The 25,084-nt window shown below is 52.8% G+C and overlaps 1 protein-coding gene across 2 annotated transcripts; it reads right to left on the bottom strand.

The window, feature by feature from the left end:
• Positions 1-3,485: 3,485 nt before the first annotated feature.
• Positions 3,486-24,402, bottom strand: BMF (Bcl2 modifying factor). 2 transcript variants are annotated; one of them, XM_082617907.1, is made up of 5 exons: positions 24,299-24,402; positions 23,789-23,887; positions 21,306-21,602; positions 19,613-19,773; positions 3,486-7,467 (listed from the first exon to the last, which is right to left on the bottom strand). In XM_082617907.1, exons 3-5 carry the CDS (start codon positions 21,595-21,597, stop codon positions 7,366-7,368), a joined length of 555 nt encoding a protein of 184 aa, XP_082474033.1. In that variant the 5' UTR covers positions 21,598-21,602; positions 23,789-23,887; positions 24,299-24,402; the 3' UTR covers positions 3,486-7,365. The 2 variants fall into 2 exon arrangements, with proteins under 2 accessions (XP_082474033.1, XP_082474032.1); XM_082617906.1 differs by having other exon boundaries at positions 23,789-23,916; positions 24,299-24,394.
• Positions 24,403-25,084: the final 682 nt, after the last annotated feature.

The raw sequence follows: 25,084 nt of genomic DNA, 5'->3' as shown, positions 1-25,084 counted from the left end.
AGCAGAATGAGGAAAGAGCTTGCTTTGGTTTCTGAGTTTTTGCAGTCCTCGTTCTTTTGCTTTTTTCCTCAGAGTCCTTAAACCTGGAGACCAAGTGACAGATAAAGACACCCAATAAACTGCCTGAAATCTTATAGAAATATTCTTTAGTCTGTGTATTCTGTGCCATCTCCTGAGGAGGGGATCCGTATACAGTCTCGGCAGAGTCTCTTTTAAAAGAGTTCAAGACCCAATAAAGAAACGATGGAAGAAAATGCTGGGCAGGTCCCAGATATGCAGGCTGGTCCCACCCCAATGTACAGATGAGGACATCAAGAACCAGAGAGGTGAAGTCACTTCCCTGCCTGAAGTCAATCAGCCAGTTAGTGACAGAGTCAGCTTAAAAATCCAGTCTCCTTAATCCCAGTCAGGTGGGCTTCCCACTGCTTCATAGCAACTGGCTTTCTTTTAGGACCTAATGTTGAGGGCAAGGATCATGTGTTTTTCCAAATCTGTACGTGGACTTACAGTGGCGTCCTGGTGAGGGGCTCAGCCAAGGCCGTCAGCTCGTTCAATGGACCTCGTTTGTCTTCTCTCACAGGCAGGGTTCAGCATTAGTTCAAACACTAGTGACAGATCTGCCTGCAGAGTACCATGGAGTCTTTAAATGGTAGCAAAGCTGCAGCCAGACAGGATATCACTTACATCACTTACTCTCACCCTCCCTTCAGGGCGATTCCAATTCTAATTCCACGCGGAGCCTTCCCACATAGGAGGGCAAAAACTTCTCTAGGGAAGCAGGGGATTGAGGGCAGAATGGCTGGTTTCAGGGTCCAGTGGAGACTCATTTTCCGCAGGGGCTGGTTCTAAGACCTCCTGTAAGGCCAAAATCACAGGAAGTGAAAATTGCCCTTGAAAGTCCTGTCAGACACCCATGAAGAACAAGATCACTTCTCAGGGAAACCCCAGCCAGCCAGCTTTCCTTCAGGTTGGAAGACAGTTCTCTTGCCTCAGTTGAACAGCCGAGGAAACCACTGACATTTAGGGCCAGACTGGACTAGAAAAACGTATCTTTGAGGGAGAAGATGCTGGTGCGATAGGGGGTCAAGAAAGGGCTGTCATGCATGTTCCCATGTCCCACTCACGCCAGGTACCACATGTGTACTGAGGGCAGGGCCAGAGACAGGTCTGCTGCACTACATCATACGTACGTTTCTCTCTCTCTCTCTCTCCCCTCCCACCACTGCATCCCCACCCCCGCACCGGTCTCACTGAGCTTATATAGTGTAAATTGATTGGGTGCTCCAGGCATCTCCACCTTAATACTAGCCTCTCAACATGCTGCCACCGTGGGCTGCCACTTCTGAATTCCTGACCCACAGAAACTGTGAGATAATAAATGTCGGTGGTTTTAAGCGGCTACATTTTGAGATAATTTGTTATGCAGAATACAAATATAAGGATACATGTTATACAGAATACAAATATAAGGATACACATACAGAATACTCATACAAGGGGGTAGCTGGAGAGGCAGGCTACGGAATGTGGAATGGATCTAGTAGGGCAAGTTTTCCAGTGGGAAGGGATGGGAGGGAGTCTGTCTTTTAGAAAGGTCCCCTGGCAGCAGAGAAGGCACTGTGGGTGGGACAAGGCTGGCAAAGAGACCAGGTAGGGGCTCTGCAGTTGTCCAGGCAAAGAAACAATGTGGCAGAGATAGACAGAAGATAGGTGCAAGGCATATTTCTGGATAAGAATGGTCAGAGCTGGGACTTCCCTGGCGGTCCAGTGGTTAGGACCCTGCGCTTCCACTGCAAGGGGCACGGGTTCGATCCCTGGTCAGGGAACTAAGATCCCGCAAGCCACGTGGCACAGCCAAGAAAAAAACAAAGAGAGAGAGAAAGAGTGGTCAGAGCTTATTGATCAGCTGCCTCCAAAAAATAATAATAAAAGTAATATTATTAATAACATTAAGAGCTAACATTTAGTTAAATACTAACATGTAACAAACACTATGCTAAGCCCCTTACACATATTCACACATTTAATGCTTCCAACAACCTTATGAGGTGAGTACTAGTATCATCTCATTTTACACATGAGGAAACCGAGGCACAGAGAGACTGTGTGACCTGCCCTGTGCCACTCAGCTGGCAAACAGCAGCGCCTGGGTTCAAACTTGGGCAGCTGTGCCTTTAACTTCTCACTGGACTTCCTCTGGAGGGATCCGAGAGAGAAGGGAGGGGGTGAGGTCTCAGGTTTCTAGCCGGGCAACTGAGTGCAGCCTCACCCAAAGTAGGCAGAGATGACTTGAAAGAAAGCCGTTACTATCACAATCACCTAATTCCCTGCGAACCTCAGAGGAGCTGCTTCACAGGCTCAACTACAACCCTGCATGTGAAATGTAGAATAACATCCGGACATGGCACCAGGCCCCACTTCTACCACACTTCAGTAAAAATAAACCTCTCTGTCCAAATATAGAGTGGTTAGAAGTGCCATGTTTTACAGGAGAAGAGGCAGTTATTTGGCATTAAAAACAGACAAGTTTTGGCTTCCCCGCAGATCTGGGCAAGAGCACTGCAATTTCCAAATGGAAACCAAGATGGATGGGGTAAGCCCCCCTCTGACTGACTCAGCTATTTAAAAAGCCCAAAGAGAAAACTGCATCCCTTTTCTGGGCCTCAGTTTTCTCATCCATAAAATGAAGAGGTCAGACAAGACAGTTGACATCACTTCAAGCTCCCACTCTCTACAAGGCTAGGAACCAGAGTGGAAGGCTGGTCCTCAGAGAGCCGACAGCTTCCTAAGTATGGGGGCCCAGCATTGGCACAGCGAGCTGGCCCTCCAGTTCACAGCTTACTGCTGATAGGACCAGGAGTGGTTTTTCCCAAGGATTTTTAGAACTCTGTCAAGCGCTTTAAATTACCCCTTTGAGTCAGACAACATTGCTAATCCGCAAAGAAAGACAAGCCAGGAAGTCCCCCTACAACTTGCCTACCTCATGAGATGCTACCTCGACAAAAGGAAAGCGGACCCCAGCTTGACAGGGGTGGGGGGTTGTGCAGAGGGGCCGCCAGGGTACTTTTGGTCACAGAGGCTGCCAGTTGCTGAGGGCTGGCCCTGGGCAGGTCCTTTGTACACACTCCCTTTAATCCTGCAAGGTAGACACAGCTGTAATTTACACATGGAAGAACTGAAGGCTCAGAGAGGTTAAACAACTTGCCTATGATCATTCAGCTGGTGGAGGCTGGAACCGGATCCAAATCCAGGTCTGGATCCAAAGCCCATGTTTTTCCACTTCATGGGGCCTCTGCTGTGCTGCTTACTGTGTGGTTAGAATGGCTCTTCACAACCCCAAGAGGGGAAAGGAAGTCCTGACAAAAGCCGGGGGTCCCGGACGGTAACTCAGGAGGGCAGCTGAGAAGCAAGTTGGGAGTCTCTAATCCACCAACAGATCCCCTTGTATTTTTACTACACCTTGAAAAAGACAAGCTTTGCTTTAAATGGTTTTATTAAAAACTGTACCAATTGATGGGGGAAAAGATACACACACATATATGCATGTGAAGAACACAAAGCCAAATATTCTGTACAGGTTTAAAAACAATGAGTCCCCAACCCCTCCCTCTCTCTCCTTGTTTCTCTCCCAGAGGCAGAGTGCCTAGAACCCAGGACAGCTAGCCTGGGAGGGACAAAATGCTACATTCTCACTGGGTCTCCCCGGACAGGCCCTGTGGACCCAGGGATGGGGCAGCCCACTGGGCAATGCTCACAGAGCAGGGAGAGGCACTGGCCTCCTGTGCACAGAGTGGAGCAGTGCGAACCGGGAGCCTGCAGGGCTCCGATCACCTTCCGCCCAAGAGGCTGGCGCCTCTATGAAAGAGCGCGTCTTTCTCTGCGGTTCCCTCAAGGCTCAAAGTCCCCACCAGCCTTGAGGAGCCCACTGCCCACACTGTCCCCAGGAGGCTTCACAGACTGATGGGTTACGTAGTCTGGCCAGGGTGGTCTCTCACCAAGGTGTCCCCACCTACACACAGAGGGACCCCGCAGGTTCCTCCAGCCTGGGCTGCAGCACTAATGTGCAGAAGCCCGCAGAGCTGAAGTGCCTGCTTCTGCGGGCTCTCACCTGCCCTACCCCACTGCATCAGGTCCCTCAAACGAGACAAGCTCGCAAGCTCTCCACGTGCTCCTTGCTGACTGGGACAGTCACAGTGGCTCCCCAGCCCCTAGTGGAGGCCCTGGCTGGATCACCCCAAATCACCCCCTCCCTGCCACGCCCAGGCCGGACCCATCCTTGGATGGGGCTGGGCCACTGGGGACAGAGAGACAAGTCAGCTGGGCCCCTCTGAGCGCTCGGAACGTGCCTGCCACATAGCTCCCGACACAGACCCCCTCCCCTAGGGGCTCGTGGAGGGCACTGGGAGGTGGTCTTTTTCTGCCTCGGACTGAGCAAGGAAAGGCCACGGGGGGCAGCTCTCCAGCAGCCCAGACTTTGAAGTGGGCAGAGGCCCGGCTGAGTCCTCCAACTCTCTGGGGGAGTCAGACGGGGGGGCCTGAGGGGGTTCCCTCCCCAGTTCTCTCTACCGGCTTCCAGAATCCCCTACTCTGGGGTTCTGAATTAGAAGGGCTGTTTTGACCCTGAATATCAGGCTTCCCCTCCTCCAGGGCATCCCTACTGGGGAGGGAGGTTTCCAGTCCCTCTCCCACCCCCACCCTCAGCAAACCACAAAAGCTCCACAAGTCTTCTGTTGGTTACAGGTCAGGAGCCAGGTCAGACTGTCCCTCCCTCTAAATCTGATTCTCCACTCCCTAACTAGAGACAGCCAAGCTCCTGGGGGATGGGGAGACGGAGCCCAGGGGGAGGGACATGTGTCCTGAGGTTGGACTTGAGGAATGTTCAGACCAACTCACCAGGCAGAGGGGGAAGGGGCCAGTCTAGACCACTAGGCCAATTAAAAACAGCCAGCCAGGAGGAACCTCTCTTCCTCTTGGGGCTATTCTACCTCCTGGGTTCTGGGGGGAGGGGAAGGAGAGGCATTGTACATTTTGCCCTGGCTTGCTTAGGATAGTGAGTTAGTTCCTGGCTTCACAGAAGATGGAGACAGTGCAGTCAGATGACCCTCCACCCGGCCCCAGGCGCGATGTTCAGCTGAGCTGCTCAAACTCTGCGCTCAGTTCTCAGGACAGGCCACAGGACATCCCACCCAGGCCCGGCAAGGTCTCTGAAGCTGATGGCTTTGCCTCGGCACCAAGGCCTGGACCATTTATTTGCTCTCTCACTCAGCTCATGTGGAAAGTCTGCTGAGAGTAGATAAAAGTGGCTGGTAGAAATAATCCTGGTTTTCTTGTGTGTGCCACTCAAAGATACACCAGCAGCCTGCCCATCACAGCCTTGGTCCAGGAGAGGGAAAAACAACACATGTCCTATGCGCGTCAAAAAATGGTGTGGAGACACACAGGGAAGGCTGGATTTCACAATGGTCAGCGTGTCTCAGTGCCAGTCTTCATGCCTGTTCCCTGGGATCCTTCTTGTAGGCCGGAACCTATCTTCTTAGCAGACAAACCATGGTACACACCCTGAGAATATAATTCTGTCCAACAATAGGTAATACCTCCAGAACATCCAAGCAGAACAAAACCAAGGCTTATGCAGTTTGAAGTCCCTCTCCGAGCCACTGTGAGCCCATAGGGCACCTTTGTGCAAATTAGGAAAGGCACCCCTTCCTGTAAGCAGACATAGCCCTATACTAGGGCATACAGCTTAGTGAGCAGAGCACGGGCTGGATTCTAGCTTCCGTTACCTTCCTCTGCAGGTGGCCTTGTGCAGTGAACAACCTGCCTGACCGTACATCAGGAAGATCAATGTGTCCTTCAACGGTAACAAAGACCTTCTCTCTGCAGAATTAGAGGAGCTTGGGCTTGTTCAGATTTGAGAGTCTACTCAGGACTCCTCCAATTTCCTTGGGTCGCCCTGGGGTCTTCTCTGCCCAGGGAAGCCATCTTTTCCTTGGGCCTTGCTTCACCGTTAGCACCAATGTTAACTTTTCTCACAGATGCAAAAATGATAATTTAATTTCTAGGTTAACAGATTCCCTGTGTCTGCTCTCAGAGCTGCCAGACTGGCTGCTTTAAATTCTCTCCATTAGTGCCACAGCAGGGAGAGAAGGGAAGAAGTTCAGAGGCATCTGTGATCCTGCTGAGTTCCAGAGCATGCCTTTCTGGCCTGGCTGGAAGCTGAAGGAAGACAGGAAGTGTGTACCCAGCTTTGACAGTTCCGCACTCTAATCACTGTCTGTTACTCTAAAAGACACATTTCAGCTGACAAAGCCGCTATGCTGGCTTCTTCCTGTATCCCACTAGGTGTGAGAAAGGAATGGGGATAAAAGGGAGGAGGTATGTGGTTTCCAAGGAAACCAAGGGGTCTGGGTTCCTCAAGGCTGACTCTTAGAGGTGGGATGGCCGCCTCGTTTCCCAGAGCCACCGCAATGCAATCCTGTCCCTTCTGGTGCTAGAGAGCTGCTATTGGGGGTGGGACGCCGTCTGTTGGCTGGGTCTTTCAAAACAAGAGCTGACAAAGGCACAAGCTGCTGGCTACAGCACACTGGCTGGCTATTTGGCTCATCCATGGTTGACACCCAGCCAGTCCCAGGCAGCCAGAGGGGGCAGTGGTTCTGCACCTCAGGACCAATCCTGGGGCTTCCAAGTAGGACCAAGTCAGACATGAGGCCTACCCAGAAGTTTGGTTCATTTTTGCGGCACATTTGAGGGGTTCGTGGAGAAACCCAACCCTCCCTGAGGTCTGCTGGAGATGACAGGGGCTGGGCAAGAATCCCTGAGCCCTTGGGGTGGGCAATGGCTGGGCCCAAGGAGAACCCAGACATGGAGCTGGCTGACCGACCTAGTGAAGTTGCCACACGCAGCTGGAAAGGCCCTGTCTGAGGCCCTGGTGGGTTAAAGCAGTGTGACCCGTCGGATCTGGGCCCCATCCACAGTGGAAGGCTGATCGGTTTGGTGGAACCAGGGGTCTAATCCAGTCTCCTATTTCTTAAATAAGTTCCTGTGTGAAAACTACAGTCCACTCGCCGGAGCACATCACTACCTGGTTGTCTTCAACCACTGACGACCGAAGGATCTACTCATCCGAGCCCTTGGGAGGTCCCACATCACAGACACACCAGCCTCTACTTCAACAGTGTTTGACAAAGGGCCCCATTCCTGGTCGAGGCCCTGAACTGGGAAAGAGGTCCCGCTTGGGTATGTCTTATGTACACAGAGAGAAATTTTTAAAATAAAAACACAAAACAACAACAACTTCACAAGACACAGTGTCAGTCCTCGCCGATGTCCTTCCATGGTGCCCCATGTGAAGAGGGCAGCCCAGCCTCACCTGGGACCTGCCCCGTTCCTGTTCTCATCTCCATTCAAAGCGAGGTTGTGCAGAAAGAGGACGATCTGCCACCACACGCGATTTCGGTTCTGCTGGTGCTGAAAGGAAAACAAAACAGAACAACGTAACTCCTAAACGCAGCCTTAGACCACGACTCCTTATCATTTCCAATCAAAGTTCAGATCCACACGTCTTGGGGCAGCACTTTAATGCCATCAGGACAGCAAACTGGGGGAGTTGGGGGAGGGACGAGAGAAGTGGCAATGAGGGGGAGATAGTTGAGTTCTCCAAATACAATTGCAGTGTGAACATTAAAAAGAAAAGACCAGGCTCTTTATGCACTGTGCACAAGAGGATTAAACTTTTTCCCCTGCTTGCAGGATTTTCCAAAGTTTAGCCAAGTGCTGCTTTTAATCAGATTGGCTCCTGAGCCCCGCAAAACTCAGCTGCATGAACAACAAACTTTCTTCAGAAAGAAAGAGAAGAAGTGCCCCCCTCTCTCCCCCAACTCCAAAGTAACACAGAAAACAAGGGGGAAAAGCGGGGGAGCCTCCATCTGCAAGTGATTTGACACTGTGAAGGTCAAAGGGTTAATCTTCCATTTAAACCACACTGCTGAGGCAGCAAAAATCTGATTTCATCCAGTGCAAACACGCACACACACAGACACACACACACACTTGTGCGCCCGCCCTCTCTCCCTTCCCAGCATCTCCAGCTCCGTGCTGCCCTTTTTATAGCTGCTCTTGACAGTAAGCCATAAATAATCCCTCTTGGAGCGCTTTCCTACTGACTGGAGCCAATTAAACGTTAAGCAAGAACATACTTGAAAACAAAACAAAAACAAAGAATGCACACTACTCTCTGGAGGTTATCCCAGGTCCTACTGTCAGGCAGAGAAGCTGGGGGCAAAGGTCAGCGGTCAGTGGCTCACAGGATTGTGGCTGGTGCCCCGCCCACACAGGTACCATTTCCCAGGGGCCAGCAGAGGTCCAAAGGGCACTGAGGGGTGCTGGAAGAGGCGGTCTTTGTTCTCTCTTTATCTGCCAGGGCAGGAGGACTAGGCTGGGGCCCTCTCCACAGGGTTCTCAGTGGACAGGGGAATAAGAACCTAGTGTGCAAAAAAGCAGCCAGCACAGAGGCTGGACTTGGATTGCCGCAGTGGCCCAGGCAGCAAGCACGCTTATGTGAAGAGTGTGTGTGTGTGTGTGTGTGTGTGTGTGCGTGCGCGCGCACGCGCGTGTGTGTAAGGGAGCTGGAGCCCCTGCTGTCTTTAACTACAGCCCAGGCCCCCACCAGGCAACTCCTAGTCAGAGAAGAGGCTAGAGCAAGTCAGTGGCAGAGCTGGAAATTGAGCCCAGGGCTCCTGGATTCCCAGAGCTTTGCAGGGACGTCTCGCCCTGGCCTCCCTGACCTGTCCCCAGGCAACTGTGCAGGAACCTCGCTGGGTTCCCTGTCACCCTGCCTGAGGCCACAAAGAGAGGAGAGATGTCAACTGAGGCTGACCTCAGGGCCCTGTCAGGTATTCCCCCCACCCCATACCTGTAGCAATAGCATTCCTCTTTCCCCCGCAGAAGGGGAGACTGGAAAACAACCCAGAAAGTGGGAGGCACAGGCTCCTGCTCAGAGGGGAAGGGAAATCGGGGTGTGCCACAGCGGAGGCCTGGCAGACTGCGACTGGGGAGACGGATGGCTTCCTCATGTTTTGTAAACAAAGACAAGTAAAAAGAGGACACACACCCGGCTTAACAAAATCTGGTTAGGGTAAAGCAGCATGAAAATGGACTCAGCTGCAAACCTGAAGACTCAGGCTGGCCTGCAGCAGCTGGGCACAGCACCCCCTCCTTCTGCTTCCCCTCCCCAGCTGCTACCCAGGACAGGTGCAAAGGTCATAGGGTGGAATACGAGGAAAATCCAGGAAAAGACTGGTCTCTGGGGAGGCCAGTCTGCTGGAATTCCGAGGCTCCTCGGGTGCCTGTTTGAAAAGGCCAAGTAACAATAACAACCATGATCCTGACAGTAACTGTAAATTGAGCGTGTCAGGTTCTGTGTTTTACATCCTTGCTTCTCAAAATGTGGTCCACTGGGCTTCCCTGGTGGCGCAGTGGTTGAGAGTCTGCCTGCCGAGGCAGGGGACGCGGGTTCGTGCCCCAGTCCGGGAAGATCCCACATGCCGCGGAGCGGCTGGGCCCATGAGCCATGGCCACTGGGCCTGCACGTCCAGAGCCTGTGCTCCGCAACAGGAGAGGCCACAACAGTGAGAGGCCTGCGTACCGCAAAAAAAAAAAAAAAAAAATGTGGTCCACGGACCAGCAGCTTCAGCATCAGCTGGGAGCTTATTAGAAATGTAGACCTACTGAATCCGAATGCACGTTTTTAACAAGATGCCCAGGCAACTTTAAGACACATTAGAGTATGAGAAGGACTGGTCACACATTAAACTCCTTTGGTCCTCTCAACAACCCTATGACGCGGGTATGTATTATCATGCCCATTTTACAGATGAGATCATTCAAAGAGTTAGGTAACTTGGCCACATAGCTAGTAAGTGGCAGGGACTGGGCTAAGTCCAGACCACCTGGCCCTAGGGCAATGTCCTTACCCATTACGACTATGCTCCAAGCGCCACCATATACATTTCTGTACACCCAAGCAGACCCTCCATCCTCCCCTTCTCTAAATCATCTCAAAACAGCTCAAGGGCCAAGGAAGGGAGATCACAACTCGATCATTTGGGGTCTGGACCAATCCCATCCCTGTATGCCTCAGTTTCTCCCCACATTCCCCTCATGGAGGCCACCTGCTGCCTGGGTAACTTCCTGGGCCCTGAGGTCTCTGGGGATGAGGCAAGGAAGCATCCTTACTCCAATCATTGTGGGTGTTGGGGAACCTAGATGCAGTTGTGGGCCAGACAGTGCTGTCAGACTGGAAGGCTGAGGTCTTGCTGGGAGACACAGACAGACCTAGGTGCACACAGGCCCAGCCTCAGGAAGGACCTAGGTTCTGTGCCTCTGCCTGGGACAGGCCTCCGGGCTCCTGAATCATCCAGGAAGGCACTCTAGGCAGTGGGTGGCTCCCCGGGCCAGGAATCAGAGGAACCTGGTCTCCCACCAGCCTGTCCGAGTCCTCAGTCTCCTTATAGGTGAAGTGCAGGTGTGGTATTAGATCAGTGGTTCCCACACCCAACTGCATCACAGAATCTACTGAGGTGCTATTGTAAATACAGAGTCCCCAGGTCCCACCCAGACCAACTGGGGCAGAATCTTCAGGGAAGGGGCCCAGGAATTTGTGTACTGAACATGCTCCCTGAGTGACATTTTTTAAAAATCAGAAGTAGCATGTATTGTCTATTTTAGTCACAAAAGTAATGTAGAAAAATTGGAAAATACAAGAAATTAGAGAGGAGAAAATAAAATCACTCATGATCCTATAGCGTAGAAGAAAACATTTCATGATTTGGTATTTTCTTTAGTCTCTTTCCCTCCCTCCCACCAAAGTAATGACTTGGCCAACCCGGAGGTAAATCCTGCCCAGGTGCTTCTGAGGCAGCCAGGCCACAGACAGGCATTTGGAAACCACTGAGGTGCTTTCCAACCCTAACGTTTGTTGATTCGGAGTTTGTCATCCACAATTACCTTGAGGACTATAACTCAGAGCTCCAACAACTGAATTCGGTCAGCCTGGCGGAGGGTCTGGGTGGGCCTGGAGAACAGGCTGCCTAGTACAGGGTCAAGCTGGCTGCCTTGGCAGCCATGCGACCAGCAAGAACAGGGCCTGAGAAACCATCTACTGCCCCAGCGACCCTTTCTCTGAGCACAAGCAATGCCACACATACCCCAGTCAGCCTTCTCCTGCCACAGGGCAGCCCCCAGAATGCCCTTTTTTGAAAGGAAACCAAATTGCCACATAGCAAGAGAATCAAAGAATGCCTTGATTTTTGAGGAACAACAATAAATAAAATATTTTTTAAAAAATTAAACAAAAGTGCCTGACTAGAAAGGAAAGAAAAAGGTCTTGAAGGGAGGCCAGGGAGAGAAACAGTTAAGAAGGAAGGAAATCAACATTCACCGAACAGGACGAGGTACACAGACACCGAAACACCAGAGCACATGGATCCTTCCAGGAGAGGGGGAGAAGGGGAGAAGGAAGGGGGAGCCAGGAACGGGTACGCTTGGCCTCTGACTCTCAGGCACATGGCACAGCACCCAGTGCATAGACTGAGATCAGTGGGTACAACCCCCTGGTGCAAGGCTCAGCTCTCCCAGGCTGGCTTGGGACCCCTCAAAGTTTGGGAACCTGCAAAGAATGGGGGTTCCCAGAATGCATAGCCAGGGTAACCTCAGGGGTAGGAGACTGGGGTTCAGGAGGTAGGAAGCTGATGCGAATTTAAGCTTACACCAGAGCTCTCAAATTCAGAGCCGAGAGGGTAGGACCAAGACGTGGAAGGAAAGAATAGAGGTGAACGCCCCAAGGGCAGGGGCCCTAACGTGGTGGATAAAAAATATTCTCTTCAGTTAGGAGAGCACAACCAGGCATGAGAGATCTAGGGTTCTTCCTTCAGTCCCACTTTCTTTCTGTGGTCAGGGGATGGAGGCAGTCAGTTGACAAGTGTTTGAGTCACTCCCACTGTGCACAAGGGACTGTAACTGAACACCCGGATCATTCGTCCTGGATAACAGGGAACACGTAGGGCACATAGTAGGTATTCAACAAGCACGCTGGACTGACTATAGCAAAGTCAGCCTTGCAAGATAACCCACTTGTCTGAAGCCAGGAACAACTGATGTCTGGCCAGGTCTAAAGATGTACTTGATGTGATAGGATCAGCCTCTTGCCTAGAGAGGCCCAACTAGTAAAAGGCTTTTTTTTTTTTTTTTTTTTTTTAAAGAGCTGGCTGTGGTGTCTGACAAGGTTGGATTACACAAATCAAACTCTGTTTCATCCCACATGGCCTCTGCCCTAAGCACAAAGAGTGTTCCCTGCCCTCCCCAGATAAGAATCTCCCTCTGTCTCTCCCCCTTCGGACCCAATTCACACCCTCTGGGGACTCTGTGTGTCACCAGTGTACCAGATGCTCCAGCAAGAGCTAATTCACCCCCAAAGAATTCGAGGAAGGAGCAAAGCTACATTGTAGCCCTGATTTAAAAGAAACTAACACACAAAATGCAAACTTACCAAACAGATAGCAATTTATATCGCATACTTAAAATGCTTTCCTATTGTCTCTTTTGCTCCTCACAAAGGTCTGGGACATAGGAAGGGCAGGTATTATTTTCAATCCCATTTTACAGATGGGGAAGCAAAGGTTCAGAAAAGTTACCCCAAGCAAGTTAGTTGGGAGAGGGTGATTCAAACCCCTGACTTCTGACTCCAGAGCTATGTTCTTTCACTAAAATATTACAGTGTGTTTATTCACATTATGAAAATGGTATTAACTGTTCAAAGAGAATCCCCACCTAACTGCTCCCCTAGTATGTTTGAAGAAATTGTTTCCAGATCATTATTTAGTAAGGATGCTGTGGACCAGAAAAAAAATAAACCTTTCAGAGGCAGAGCTAACTGAAGATCAAACAGAAATGCAGCTGAAACTGGCCTGAAATGGTAACTTCAGATCATTTTCTGAAACCATGCTCAGTTTCTTTAAAATGCAGAGTTGTATCTACCCTGCTTTACAGGGAGATACACTCTCTCTAAAGTGCCATTTTCCTACCTCACCTCTTCCCTTTCCCCCATCCGTTTTAAACCCGCCTCGGCAAGGCTGAAGGACAAAGCCTTGCTGTTGAGAACAGGAATACAGAGCTAAGGAAGACTTCAGGAAAACACCACATGAAAGAAGTCGGGAAGATGTTTGTTTGATTCAGCAAACTTTTATCAGGTACCCAACTGAGCTAAGAGTTACGAAGCACCAAAATGAGCAAGCTGTAAGGCTTGTCCTCGATTATTTTACAATCTGAAGGGGGGAGAAACAAGAACGCAGAACTCGGTTTTAAAGGAGGCAGAGCCAGGGTCGGGCAGTAAGTGGGAGCTCCGTCAGATCCTCACCTTCTGGGCAGCACTTGCTGAGGAGCAGGGGTGCGTAATGGGGAGACCATGGTTTTAGGATCAATCAGATCTGCATGGCTCCCAGCTCAGCCACTTACAGTGTAACATGGGCATGTGATCCCACTTCTCTGAGACCCAGCTTCCAATAAGATGGGGATAATGGGGTCTCGAAGTACAAGGTTGCTGTGATGATTAAATGAGAAAAGTATACGTAAAGCATCGAGGCGGTGGCTGCCCCAGGCATCGACGCGGTGGCTGCCCCAGGCAGCTCCCCACTCCCTGTTGAGGACCAGGGAAACCTGGGCCTGACTGCACTTTGCTGAGCAGTTCCCTCAACACCCTCAGCTCAAAGCACCCCGCCCCAGGAGCGCTATCTTCTAGGCAGGCTCATGAAGTCCTGAGGAAATCCTTGACTTTGCACTGTGAGATGGGCCATGGCAGCCAGAGGCAGCCGGGCTCAGAATTCCAGGCTGCCAAGCTGGGCAAGGGATTCTGAGACCCACGGGGCAGCCCCTTGGGCCCCGTTGGCCCACTGTCCCAGATTGCTTTTGACTTAGACACCTGAGGAATGAGCAACGTGGCAAAACAGAAAAGGGAAAATAATCCTCCTTGACAAGAGCTTCCTCAGCCCAGCCAGCAGTGCTAACAGGAGGTTGAAGCCACCAGCTGCCACAATAGAAACACAAATCACTTCTCCCAGGAAGAAAGGGCAGCCTGGGGCTGGCTGAGTCGAAGACAAGAGGGCTTCCTCTAACATAGGTGGAAGCCACCGGCTTCAGCCACTGGGGGTGTGGGGATAGGGCTATGTTTGCCACCCATGTCCCCAGAGCCATGGGCTGCCCCTCCATGGCCTGGTGGTGGGAAGGACTGAGGCCCTTACCCAGCTTCCCCCAGGTGGCTCTGTCTCCCCCAGTCTGAGAACAGCCCCATCAAACTAATGGGCAACTTCTTAAGAACTCAGGGGGGAAGAGGGGTATGTGTGCTCGGGTCAAAAATGAGGGAGAGAGGGGACTGAGGAGGGGGCTGGTCTGTTGTGGGTCTACAGGACGTTGGAGAAGGATCCCCACATGGCCCCAACTCCCAACTTGGGGCCTTTTCAGCTGGCTGTTCTCGTCCCGCCCGGGACCAGTCCCTGGACAGGACAAGCAAGCTGAGCACAGAAGGCCGGACCCTCCTCCTCACCGTGCACACCGGCTGTTCTTGTACTGGTCATGGAACATGCCCTCTTGGTTGCCAGACTTGGATCAAAAGGCAAACAAGATGTTTTTCTTTATCCCTCTTTTCTAGAACCTCCCCCAAAGTCCTCCCTCCCATCACCACCCACTCCAAGAAAAAAAAAAAAAAAAAACCAAAGCCAACCCCATCCCCATGGCTTGCCTTGGTGGGGAGGGAATGAACTGTTCGGAACTACAAGGCCCTTCTCCTGGAAGAGAGAGCAGTCAGGTGCAGAGTTGTGTGGAGAACTCAGCTCTACTCAGCCACGCTGATGACTCAGAAGCTAAATATAGTGAGCGATATAAACAGAGCCAGCCACAGAGCAAACACAGGGCCCCCAAGCCCTGGCCCTGGCTCTCACGCACAGCGCTCTCCACAGCCCCTCCCCAAGCCTCACTCTTCCCCAGGCAATGTCCGAGGGGGACCTTCCACTCCGGGGACACAGGCTGGCTCCGTAGGGACCCTTCTCACTCTAGGGAGGATCTCTGGGGCTCCAGCCCAGGGCTGTCCCATCTAGAGCCTGAACAACTTTATTAGCTATACTCTGAGCTCCAGAAAACCACTCACCAACAAGGAGAGCATCCCAAAGGGTCAGAAAGTAGTTAGAAGCTCCCTGAACAAAGGATCCAGGCTGCTGGCGGAGAGGCCACTAGTTAATAAACCATGCAAACACCACCTTGGGTACAACTTCCAAAAGAGCTCCCGAAGGACAAAATCCTAAGATCAGCTTTTAACCCATTTTCAAGTGTTAAACTGTCCATGCATTAATAGTTATACATATTACAATTTCCAAAGGGCTTTCACATCAACTCTACAAGATGGGTGTGAGAAATCGAGGCTCGGAGAAGTTAAATGACTTGCCTGTGAACACAGAACTCATAAGTGACAGAGCTGGGATTTGAACTCGTATTTGTCTCTAAGTCCAGGATTCTTTCTGTGATCTTGCAACTAAAGATGGTTTCAACTGAGTGGCTGAAATTTTTCTCAGATGTCATTTTCCAGAAAGTCTAATTACTATTCAGGGAATTTCCAAATCTGACTGTTCTGAATGGAGCCACTCCTGGTCCAAGTGAAAAAGCCACTTCCAACATGAAGAATTCCAATCCTCCTGTAGCTTTACTCATGCAACTGTCTACAGTAGCCACTTTTTTCTTTCTTTTTTTTTTTTTTTTTTTTTTTTAGGATTCTTGCCTTCTTAACATCACCCGGAAATATCCCACAACGTTCAAGATGGTGCCATTGGGACAGGAGACTCTCCTAAGGGGATGGGACACCAGCTTCTGTCCACTTTTTGGCTCATGGTGGAGGAGACCACAGCAGGTGGAATGGAGAGAAGCTGGGACTCACCTTCTGGCCAGAGCATCCCTTGAGCTCAGGGAGGAAGCAAACCTGTACTGCCATCTTCCCTGTAGAAGCTGGGCAAACAAGAAACACCAGGGCACCCTCACAGAGCCAAGGTCAAGGTAGGCCACAGTCAGCAGACCACCAGAGGTCACCTGCTATAGCTGGGCAGCTCACAGAAGAGCAAGGAGGAGAATCTTTCACTCCTGACCCAGGCAGAGGAAGTTGGGGGTGTGTGACCAGGTTTGGAAAGGCTTTTACCTCCATTCACTCTGCCTCAAAGTCTCTTGCTGCTTTGGAGACCCAAAGCGCTGACAGCAAGCACCTCGCTGGCACTGATCGTCTGCTTCCAATTCCTTGCCCAGAGAAACCACCCTAAACAGGTGGCTGACCTGAACTTGGGTAGCCAGGCTAGAGCTCCATCCAGCAAGCTCCTTGAGAAACATGCTGGGAGGGCTTATGGCCCACAAAAACCAGCACCAGGGGGAATTTGGAGCATGTTGCATCTAGAGTCATGCTGATGCACTCACTTTGCCATAAAGCCATCCTACAACACACAACCATTATCACACCCTTCCCTGTGCTCCACATCTCCCAGGGAGAAGGCTTCCTCTCATACAGAAAAAGGATAACTGAGGTCCCTAACCAGGGACAAAAGGCAGGAGCTCACATTCCCTACAGGAGTCGGGAACCCATGGCCACAGTCTGGCCCTGGGACACCAATCCCAGACCTGAGGAGAGAAGAGATGGCCAGGCTCCTTCAACCTTCTTACTGCCTTTTGGGTTGTCTTTCTTGCTTATTTAACTCAGCCCACAGTGATGGAGATTGACCACTATTCTCCTAGGAGAAATGTACAAGGCCAAGACCCACAACTGAACAGCTTTGATGCTGATTTCTCTGGACAGGGTAGGTAGAAGGGAGCTCACGGGAGGGAGCTCACGGGAGGCAGCTCTGCTCAGGGACCAGCTGGACAGGTTGGGTGGGAAATGCACTGTGAACTGACAAGAACAAATATGGGGGACAATCAGGATTATAGAGAGACAGAAGAAAACAAGCATTAAAGAATACCTACTGTGTGCCTGGAACTCTCGTAGGTATTTTCTCACTGAATCTTCACGATCAGATTCTCTGGCATTAGGTCTAATTTACAGAAGAGGAAACAGGCTCTGCCAGAGACTTCCCGGTGTCTAGTAGGTAGCAGAGCTGGCATTCAAACCTGGGCCTTCTGACTTTGTATCTGAAGCCCAGAGACTTAACCCTAAATTACTTCCATCCCAGTGCCTCAGTCTCCTTGTCTGCATAGATGAGGGGAAGGAATAGGGAAAGATGAAGGATAAGAATGTAAGAATGACAACAGTATTGTGTAGATACGACATATTTAGACATTAGTTTATATCATAATCAAGTTCAGAAATGACTCATTTCTTAAAACTAGCTGCTAAAAGGTCCTACAGGTGCCAGCTCTCCATCTGCCCATAGCCTTTACCCCGGCCCTTCCCACAGGACGAGCTCCTAGGGAAGTGAGCAGGGAGGAAGGGGATAAAAGCAAGAAGACTCCAGTGGACAAAAAGCCTGGCTCTTTGCAATGGAAAGTTTGGGGAAACCAGCTCTTGGCTAGAAAGGCCTCGTTGGCCAGCCTCCTGCCACTGCACGGTAGGAGTAGGTAGCTGGCAGGATGGTGAGGGGCCCAGGGAAGTCAGGAACCAGTAAGAGGTGAGGTGCAGAGCAGGGGAGACTCTCCTCCAGTTCTCCTCTGGCTCTGCCCCTCCTCCTCCCCAGCTGGAAGGCTCTGGCTAAGAGGACAGCACCTTGTATGGAGTTGAACCAGGCCTTCAAAGAGACAGCCCTGGACGGGGGTCAATGATGGCAAGCAGCAAAGAGCACGGTCAGACCTGGGATCAGGGCCAGTTTCTCCTGTGCGGAACTGAGTCAGGAAGAAAGGGCCCTGGGCTGAGTTCTGGTCCTGTGCCAGGGCTCAGCTGGGCAAGGGAGGCCTCCCAGCCTGCTCCCAAGCCCACAGGGGCTCACCCGTGGATGGCTGAACATTCTGGGAAAGAACAGTTGAGAGAGATCAGGGCTATTGGGAACGCAGAAAACTGCCTTCCAGATAGTTCTCCAGACGAGCCTGGGAGACCCACAGTCACCGTGTCCTCTATCAGCTGCAGCCCCGGGACCGGAAGCTGCGAGCTCAGGCCAACCACAGGCCTACACAACCAGGGCAGAGTGAATGGGCAGGAAGAAGGCCAAGAGGCAGAAATCAAGAATCAGAGTGCATCCACACATGGACTGAAGGGGAAACTCTAAGCCAAGTCTCCACAGAAAAATCAAAGGAGCGAATAGGGGCTGGAGCTTGGAGCCAGAGGAGGCGGCTAGGCTGCCTTATTATCTAAGCATAGGGCCACCCTCCCTTCCTGAGGGACTGGGAGAGCCACCAGGACCAGGTATAGCCCCAAGTTTCCCTAAGAACCCCTTGGCAGGGGCACTCACCATATCTAACCCCGGATGGCCTGTTCTCAGGAAATCCAAAGTCAATTTCTCTTCCCCCTGGTGCTGGCCAAGTCAAACCTTCTATTACCAATAGCTGTCCTCTGGTCACCTGAAGTTCCCTATCTAACCTCAGGGTCTGCCCAATCATGGTGGATTATTTATTCTCTTGATTTCCTGATATACAGTCAGATATAGACTTACACATGCCCGCGCGCGCGCACACACACACACACACACACACACACACAGCTGACTGGGCCAGGGACACTGTCCCACAGGTAGCAGATGTGTTCACTTCCAGGTGGTGTGCCTTCGCTTCAGCAGTGGTTGTACTAGCAGGGATCCAGCCTCAGGTTCCTCTCCCCACCTTGGCAGCCATCCAGAAAGTCAGCCCAGAGAGGAAGGGTTAAGTGCCCGGGGACGGCCCAGACAGCGGCTGCAGAGCAGGGCAGCCTCCAGCCCATGGCACGTAGGGCTCCTCCAGCACGAGCCCGCCAGCCGCCGCCTTTGTTGATGGGCTCTGCCGCATGCTCCACTGACACGCGATGCTCCGCCCTGGCGGGGCTGGTGCCAGGCTGCCGGCCAAGCGCCCGGCCGAGCGCCCGGCCGCTGGTCTGGAGAGACTCTCTGAGGTACACACTCCAGAGTCCCAGGCCCCGGTTCCCAGGCAGAGACAATGAGAAGCGGCCTCCCCAGCTGGAAAGTGTCAGGTTACAACCGGTTCCACCACTTTCCCCAACTCAGGCCCATCCCCGGCCTTGGTTACCCATTTTACACTGCACCACAGCCAGGCACCCCCGACTGTCCAGTTTTCCTCAGCATCCTGAAAATCTTCCCCTTAGGCCTGTAAGGAACCATCTCCCACCCCTGGCCTCAAGAAGAGAGAGTCTGTCAATCAAGGCTGCAGAAAGCTATCCCATCCCCTGGGAGGGATCATAGCATCTCTCTGGAGCCTGAGCTGAGAGTGGGCAGATAAACAACTTGTATCTCAGAGGTGAGGGCAAGAGTGCCCATCCAGTCCATGAGAATCACAATAGCATGAGGCCAAAACTCTGGGACCTTATCCTTGGGGCCTGGCAGAGACAGAGTTGCTGAGGCAGGCCCCAGCCCCCCAGCCCCAGCAGACGCACCCCCCCACCAAAGTCCCCCATGCCTACTTGCTGCATATGAAGCCGATGGAACTGGTCTGCAATGCGCTGAAGTTTTCGGGCAATCTGTACCTCTGCTCGATGTTGCCACTGCCCTTCAGCGGGCTGCTCACCAAGGGGCAAGCCTGCAGGGAAACCGGCAGGGAGGGGGAGCCGGTAGCCGGCATTGCCTGCAAAGACAGAGGGCCCACATCTCAGCATGCTCCACAGCTGCCCCATCCTCCCCATGCCTGCCACTCCTGGCCGAGACCTGGGGCCGAGGGCAGACCCTAGTGTGGGAAAGGAGAGGAACTTAGTCTGCCTTTAGCAGGGCACTCTGCCAAATGTGGACAGCCTGACTTGCTTGCTGCCCAAGAGTGTGAAAGCTGATGTTGGAGAAGACAAGGGAATGGTCCCAGCCTTGCCTTCAGTCCTCCATTCACCGGCAGTGCCATGGCAAAGGTAATAAGTGTGGGTGAACTTGCCAACCTTCTGTCCTTATTTACCCAGCTACGCTTGACCACAGTTTATTATTTATTACCCTCATATAGTAGCAGCAGGCTGAAGCTCTTTTCTGGAAAAGCACTGGAGGCAGCTCTCCAGAGTTCCTGGGTTGAGCAAAGCAAGGGGACAGAGAACGAGAAAGGCAAAAAGTATCTTCGCTTTTTAATGCAGCAGAGGAAGGCTGGTCTCAGGCCCTGAAGCTCTGGGCAGTGGCACAAAAAACACGGAGAGAGGACTCCTCTGGGCCACAGATTAGCCAAGTTCCTTTCTGGAGGCAGCCCCAGGCCAGACCTCTAGACCTGCGCTCCTCACTTACCAAGAGCTGCCACTAGGGGCGCCCGCCGGCCTGCTCCCGTCTTTCCCTCTTCCCCGCCTGCCTTATCTATCTTCTCAGACTCCTGCCAGGACTACTTTGCCAGAATTGTCCTATAGGGCAGCTCCCTCTGGGAATAACTGCAGCGTCTCCTCAATCTGCTCCGTCAGACACAGCAAGATAGCCTCCAAACCTCGGCCCTCTCTCCAGAAGCTTTGTGCTAAATGAAGAAAACAGACTGAGTGTCTAACCCTGCCCTTTTGCCAGAGGAAGGCAGATTGCTCATAAAACCAACCACTGAAGCCCACAAATGAAGGGGTCTTGTCTGATTGAGCCTTGGAAACAGCCCCTTTGCTGGCATTGAGCCCAGGCAGGCCCAACCTCTTTCTCCAGTTCCCCTTCCAAGCACAGAAAGTCCCAAGTGACAACTGGGGGCCACCTTCTGCCTTCAGGAACCTACCCTCCCAGAACAGGCTGGGTTTTTCCCTTCAGTGTTAACAACGAGTCACAGATCCCCCAGCCTTCCCCACGCAGCGTTAGCCACTTTACAGAAGGTACATCACTATCACCACACAAAGGGCTGGGCCACACAACAGGCCACAGGATGTAAAGGCCAAGGCCCAGGTACCCTTCTTCCAATCCAAGGAGACACCATGGACCCAAAGATCCTTCCAGGAAGGGACAAAAGAGCAGAAAGAATGGCAAGGCAATCTGCCCTGCTTGGGGCCTGAGGAGCACAGGTGAGGAACAGTAACAAGCAGAGAAGCAGCAGGTGAGAGTTGAAGCATCGATAGCCCTTGCTGCTCAATTTGGGGAAGGAAATAGCAAAGAGCAGGTTTGGGGAGGGAAAGTCCCCTCTTTTCCCCCAGTCTCTAAGGGAGGAGTCCTGAGGCTAAGAGCACTCACCATAAAAGAGTCGCTGGGGTTCCTCAGTCACCCCACAAGGCAGCATGACACCCTGGCTTGGGGAGGCTGGACTGAGAGTCTGGGTAGCCTTGTCTTCCTGGCTGGTGGGTCGAAGCCCAGGGCCACAGCAGTGCGTGAGAGGGAAGAGCTGCAGACGGCTGAGGGGGCAGTCCAGCTGGCTCTGGGCAAACAGGTCAGCAGAGAGCAAGCTCCCAGGCTGGGTCCCCGGCTCCCCATCCTCTGGCTGGAACACATCATCCTCCAGCTCCTCCACACACTGGGGTGGCTCCATCTCCCCTGTTAGGGTGCAATGCAGGCATCCGGGAGGCTGCCCCCACCCAGGCTATACCTGGAAGGACTCCCCTCCCCTTCCTTCTTTCCTGCTCCCCCTTCTTATGTGGAGAAGTGGGGTCAGGTACTGACGACAGACAACCCTAGAGCTAAAGCACTGCCAAGGGTGACACTGCCCCCAAATGTGGGCTGCCTCGCAGTTCTGAGACTCTCCACGCTTCTTCCCTGGGCCCACTCAGAACCACCTTCCCTCCCCTCGGCCTCTTCTTCTAACCCAGGCTGGTCACGGTCATGCAGTTTGACTGCTATTGACTCTGAGCCATAGAGGGGTATGATCAGCTGCTACAAGCACGCAGGGTACCTGGAGAAATGTCAACAAGACTAGCCTCTGTGAGTAGCTGTGGGAGGGCAGAGGGCGCTGTGACTCGCTGTACACACAGTGCTCACAACACACACACGCACACACACACACGCACACTCACTCACTGGCCTGAGGAGTAACCACCAAACTCTCATCTCACTCTGAGCTGAGCTCCAGGCTCAGCAGCAAAAACAAAAGCCAGCAGTCCTAGGGTGGCCAGGTTCCCTCCAAACCTGCTAAGCCCTACCCAAGACCCTAGTCTCCACCCCCTGCTTGCTCAACACAACAAACAGGCTGAACGATGTGGTAAGAGTGTGTCCTGGGAGAGAGAGCGGAGAAAAACCCAGGTTAGTCATTGCAGCTGCCCTCTCAGCAGAGTACAGCTGTCTGCCCACCACAGCTTAGCCTAGAGGGGAGGTCCAGCATCCAGCAAAGCGGCCAGCCTACCCCAGCTCAGTCTACTCACTAGTCTCCACAGCTTCAAATCTTTCCCCAGAGCCTACCACTCCTGCCAGCGTTGAACCTGAGATTGGTACAACCTGCCTCACAGAAGGAAGTGAAATTTAGCCCTCTGTCTGTGACCTCACTCGCTGCCTAAACTCCTCAGGTTGTTGACACGAGTTTCTTGGTGATAAAGAAGTTCCACTTGCTCCACCCGATGGCTCTTGGAAGTCTGAGCTTGGAGCCACGCAGCATCTTGAGCTCCCAAGCCAACCCCTTATACACACACCAGGAACCCCTTAGGGTCCCTGAGGCAGCCAGAAAAGCAACCACCTGAATGGTTAAGGATACAGAGAGACAGTGTTTGTCATTGCCAGAGTCAATTAGAGGTCCCCTGGGAATTCTGTCTCCCAGTCTCTTGCCTTTGAAGAACAAGCCAAATGGTCTGTGGATTGGTAAAGTATTTAAGGCAGCTCAGTTAAATTCAGAAATCTTGGCTTTCTCAAATGCAAGCGCTCTCTGAAGTGCTTGCTTCAACCCTCCCTCCATTCCATCCCCCTTGAGCTATCTATGGTCCCTATCCTGCCCTCTTCCCTGGACAGCGAGGAGATGCCCGCTTGGATGGCAAAACAGGCACATGGTGTTCTTTGGACAGTGTTTCCCAAAGGGGAGTGAGAGAACTACACTTTATCAGTACCAGGAAACAAGGTTTCCCGCTGAAAGGACCAAGTGCTGTCCTGCCAGTCACCTGGCAGGGGCTCCCCTCCTGCCCTTCCACCTCCACTCTGCAAGTTGGCAATCCCAACCTAAGATGGGGCCCTCCAAAGCCAATCACAGTCAGGAGTCATTGTCTTGGGTTTTCCTTTGAAGCCTATCACCTCCCCCACCCGCTCCCAGCAAAGCCCCAAATTCCACCCTTGCCTGGACTGGACAGTGGGGGAGGTGCAGCCAGAGGGTGTGGCTCTGCAAGCCTGAGGGGGACCCTTCCCACTCTCCACAGGAACTGCAGGTGGCTCTTCTGCAGGTGGGAGCCTCTGGACAGGTGCTGGACAAGGTCAAGTGTAAACTGAGATACAGTAAAGAGACCTTCTTCTCCCCTTCCCCTGAGCTGAAAAGGTGGTGTGCAAACCGGCAGGAGAAGGGCACTTCCTAAGTGCACTACTAGGGAAGTCTTTATTCCTAGCAAGGGGCTCTAAAGCCTGCTGGAGCCATCCCAGCCCTTAAGGACTCTAACAGGGATGCTGAAGTCTGACTCCTTCTCCTAGGAGAAGCAGTAGCTAGACATTCTGAACCTCGACGAGGGCTAAAATCTGGCAACGCACACATACACACACACACACACACACACACACACACACACACACACGCACTCACACAACACACTGCAGACCTGGGTGACTCCAGGAGAGAATCTCGGCCTCCGAGTCGTGATGCCAGGGCTCCGCGCCAGGGTCCAGCGTGATGAGCACTCGGGGGCTTGGCGCCCAAACTCAGTTGGGAAGGAGGGAAAAAGCCCGGCTGTTAAGGAGAGGAGCCTTCAGACTCCGCAGGGATGCAGGACGTCCCACAAATCCCTGCCCTACCCCATAGTCAGATCCAGAGGCCGGGCTATTCTCGAGCGCCCAGGTCTGCTCAGTAGTGCACCGCAGGTTCCCCTGCCCACCTGGACCCAACTCCTTGGAGTCTCAAATGCTACTACCCCCACGTTCCTTCGTGGAGCAGCGCACTTAGATGTGGGTTTTGTACCCCGTTCCCATACCCCAGCGCCCCAGTCCATGGTCACTCTAGACGCCCGCAGCCCAACCCTTCCCGGGCCCCCACGCGCAGCGCGATCCTCTCCCCGCTTCCCCAAGGAGGTGCGATCCAACACCGCCCGGCCCCCTGCCGTCCGGGCGCTCACCGGGCTGCGACGGAAGGCGGGAGGCGGGAGGCGGGAGGCGCAGGCAGGGGCGGCGGCGGCGGCAGGCGGGCTGGCGCGGGTGGAGGCCACTCTGCACCGCGCGGTATTGTTTCCAAAATACGCCCGCTCGGGGCATCCCGCAAACAGCTGATGAGGCCCCGCCTCTGGCGCGTCACACCGACGGCTGGCCAATGGCGAGTGGAACCCCAAGTCCCGGGCTGGGCGGCTGCCAGGGACGGTCACGAATGTACGAACCTTCCCTTGGAAACACTGCAAGGGGCCGAGCCAAATTCCGACCTCCTCCAGAAACGCAATCGGAGCGCCGTCGCCCACGCAGGTTCGGTTCCTAAAGCCGGCTCGGGGAGCACTCGAGAGCCCTTGAGTCCTCCCTATTAGGAGGGAGATAGGGGGCGCCAAAGTGACTTTTGTCTTCTCTTTCAAGGGGCCGAATAATTTTGGCGCGTCCAGAAAGGGAGTGGAAGAGGAGGAAGCGGGGAGTGGCAAAGCATCCTCCCAGCTGCTGGGCAGGTCAGAAGAAAACTCCAGCCCCAAAGCTGTAGGAAGGTTGAGAACACGTGTGTCTGACACTGTTATCGAGTAACATTCAGATCAAACACATCCAAAGGGACGCTCATGTCCTCTTCTTGACTGGGCGTGGATAGTCAACATAAACGAAATTAAATCTGGCCGAGGAGAGGAGAGATCAAGAATGCAGGGGCTGCTTGGGCAGTTGACACGCGTCCTGTTCATGGCAGCACCCAGAGATGGTTCTGGGGCTGCAAGGAA

Source organism: Mesoplodon mirus (assembly GCF_964341445.2).
Source record: "Mesoplodon mirus genome assembly, chromosome: 4".
Taxonomy (NCBI): Eukaryota; Metazoa; Chordata; class Mammalia; order Artiodactyla; family Ziphiidae; genus Mesoplodon; species Mesoplodon mirus.
Note: the sequence above shows the minus strand (reverse complement) of the source record. Positions and strands in the feature narration are given on the sequence as shown.

Coding starts and splice junctions, on each gene's coding strand:
- BMF (XM_082617907.1), bottom strand. CDS start 21,597: ATGGAGCCACCCCAGTGTGTGGAGGAGCTGGAGGATGATGTGTTCCAG. Junction 19,774..21,305: donor ACCCCAGCGACTCTTTTATG/GTGAGTGCTCTT, acceptor CTGTCTTTGCAG/GCAATGCCGGCTACCGGCTC. Junction 7,468..19,612: donor ATCGGCTTCATATGCAGCAA/GTAGGCATGGGG, acceptor TTTTCCTTTCAG/CACCAGCAGAACCGAAATCG.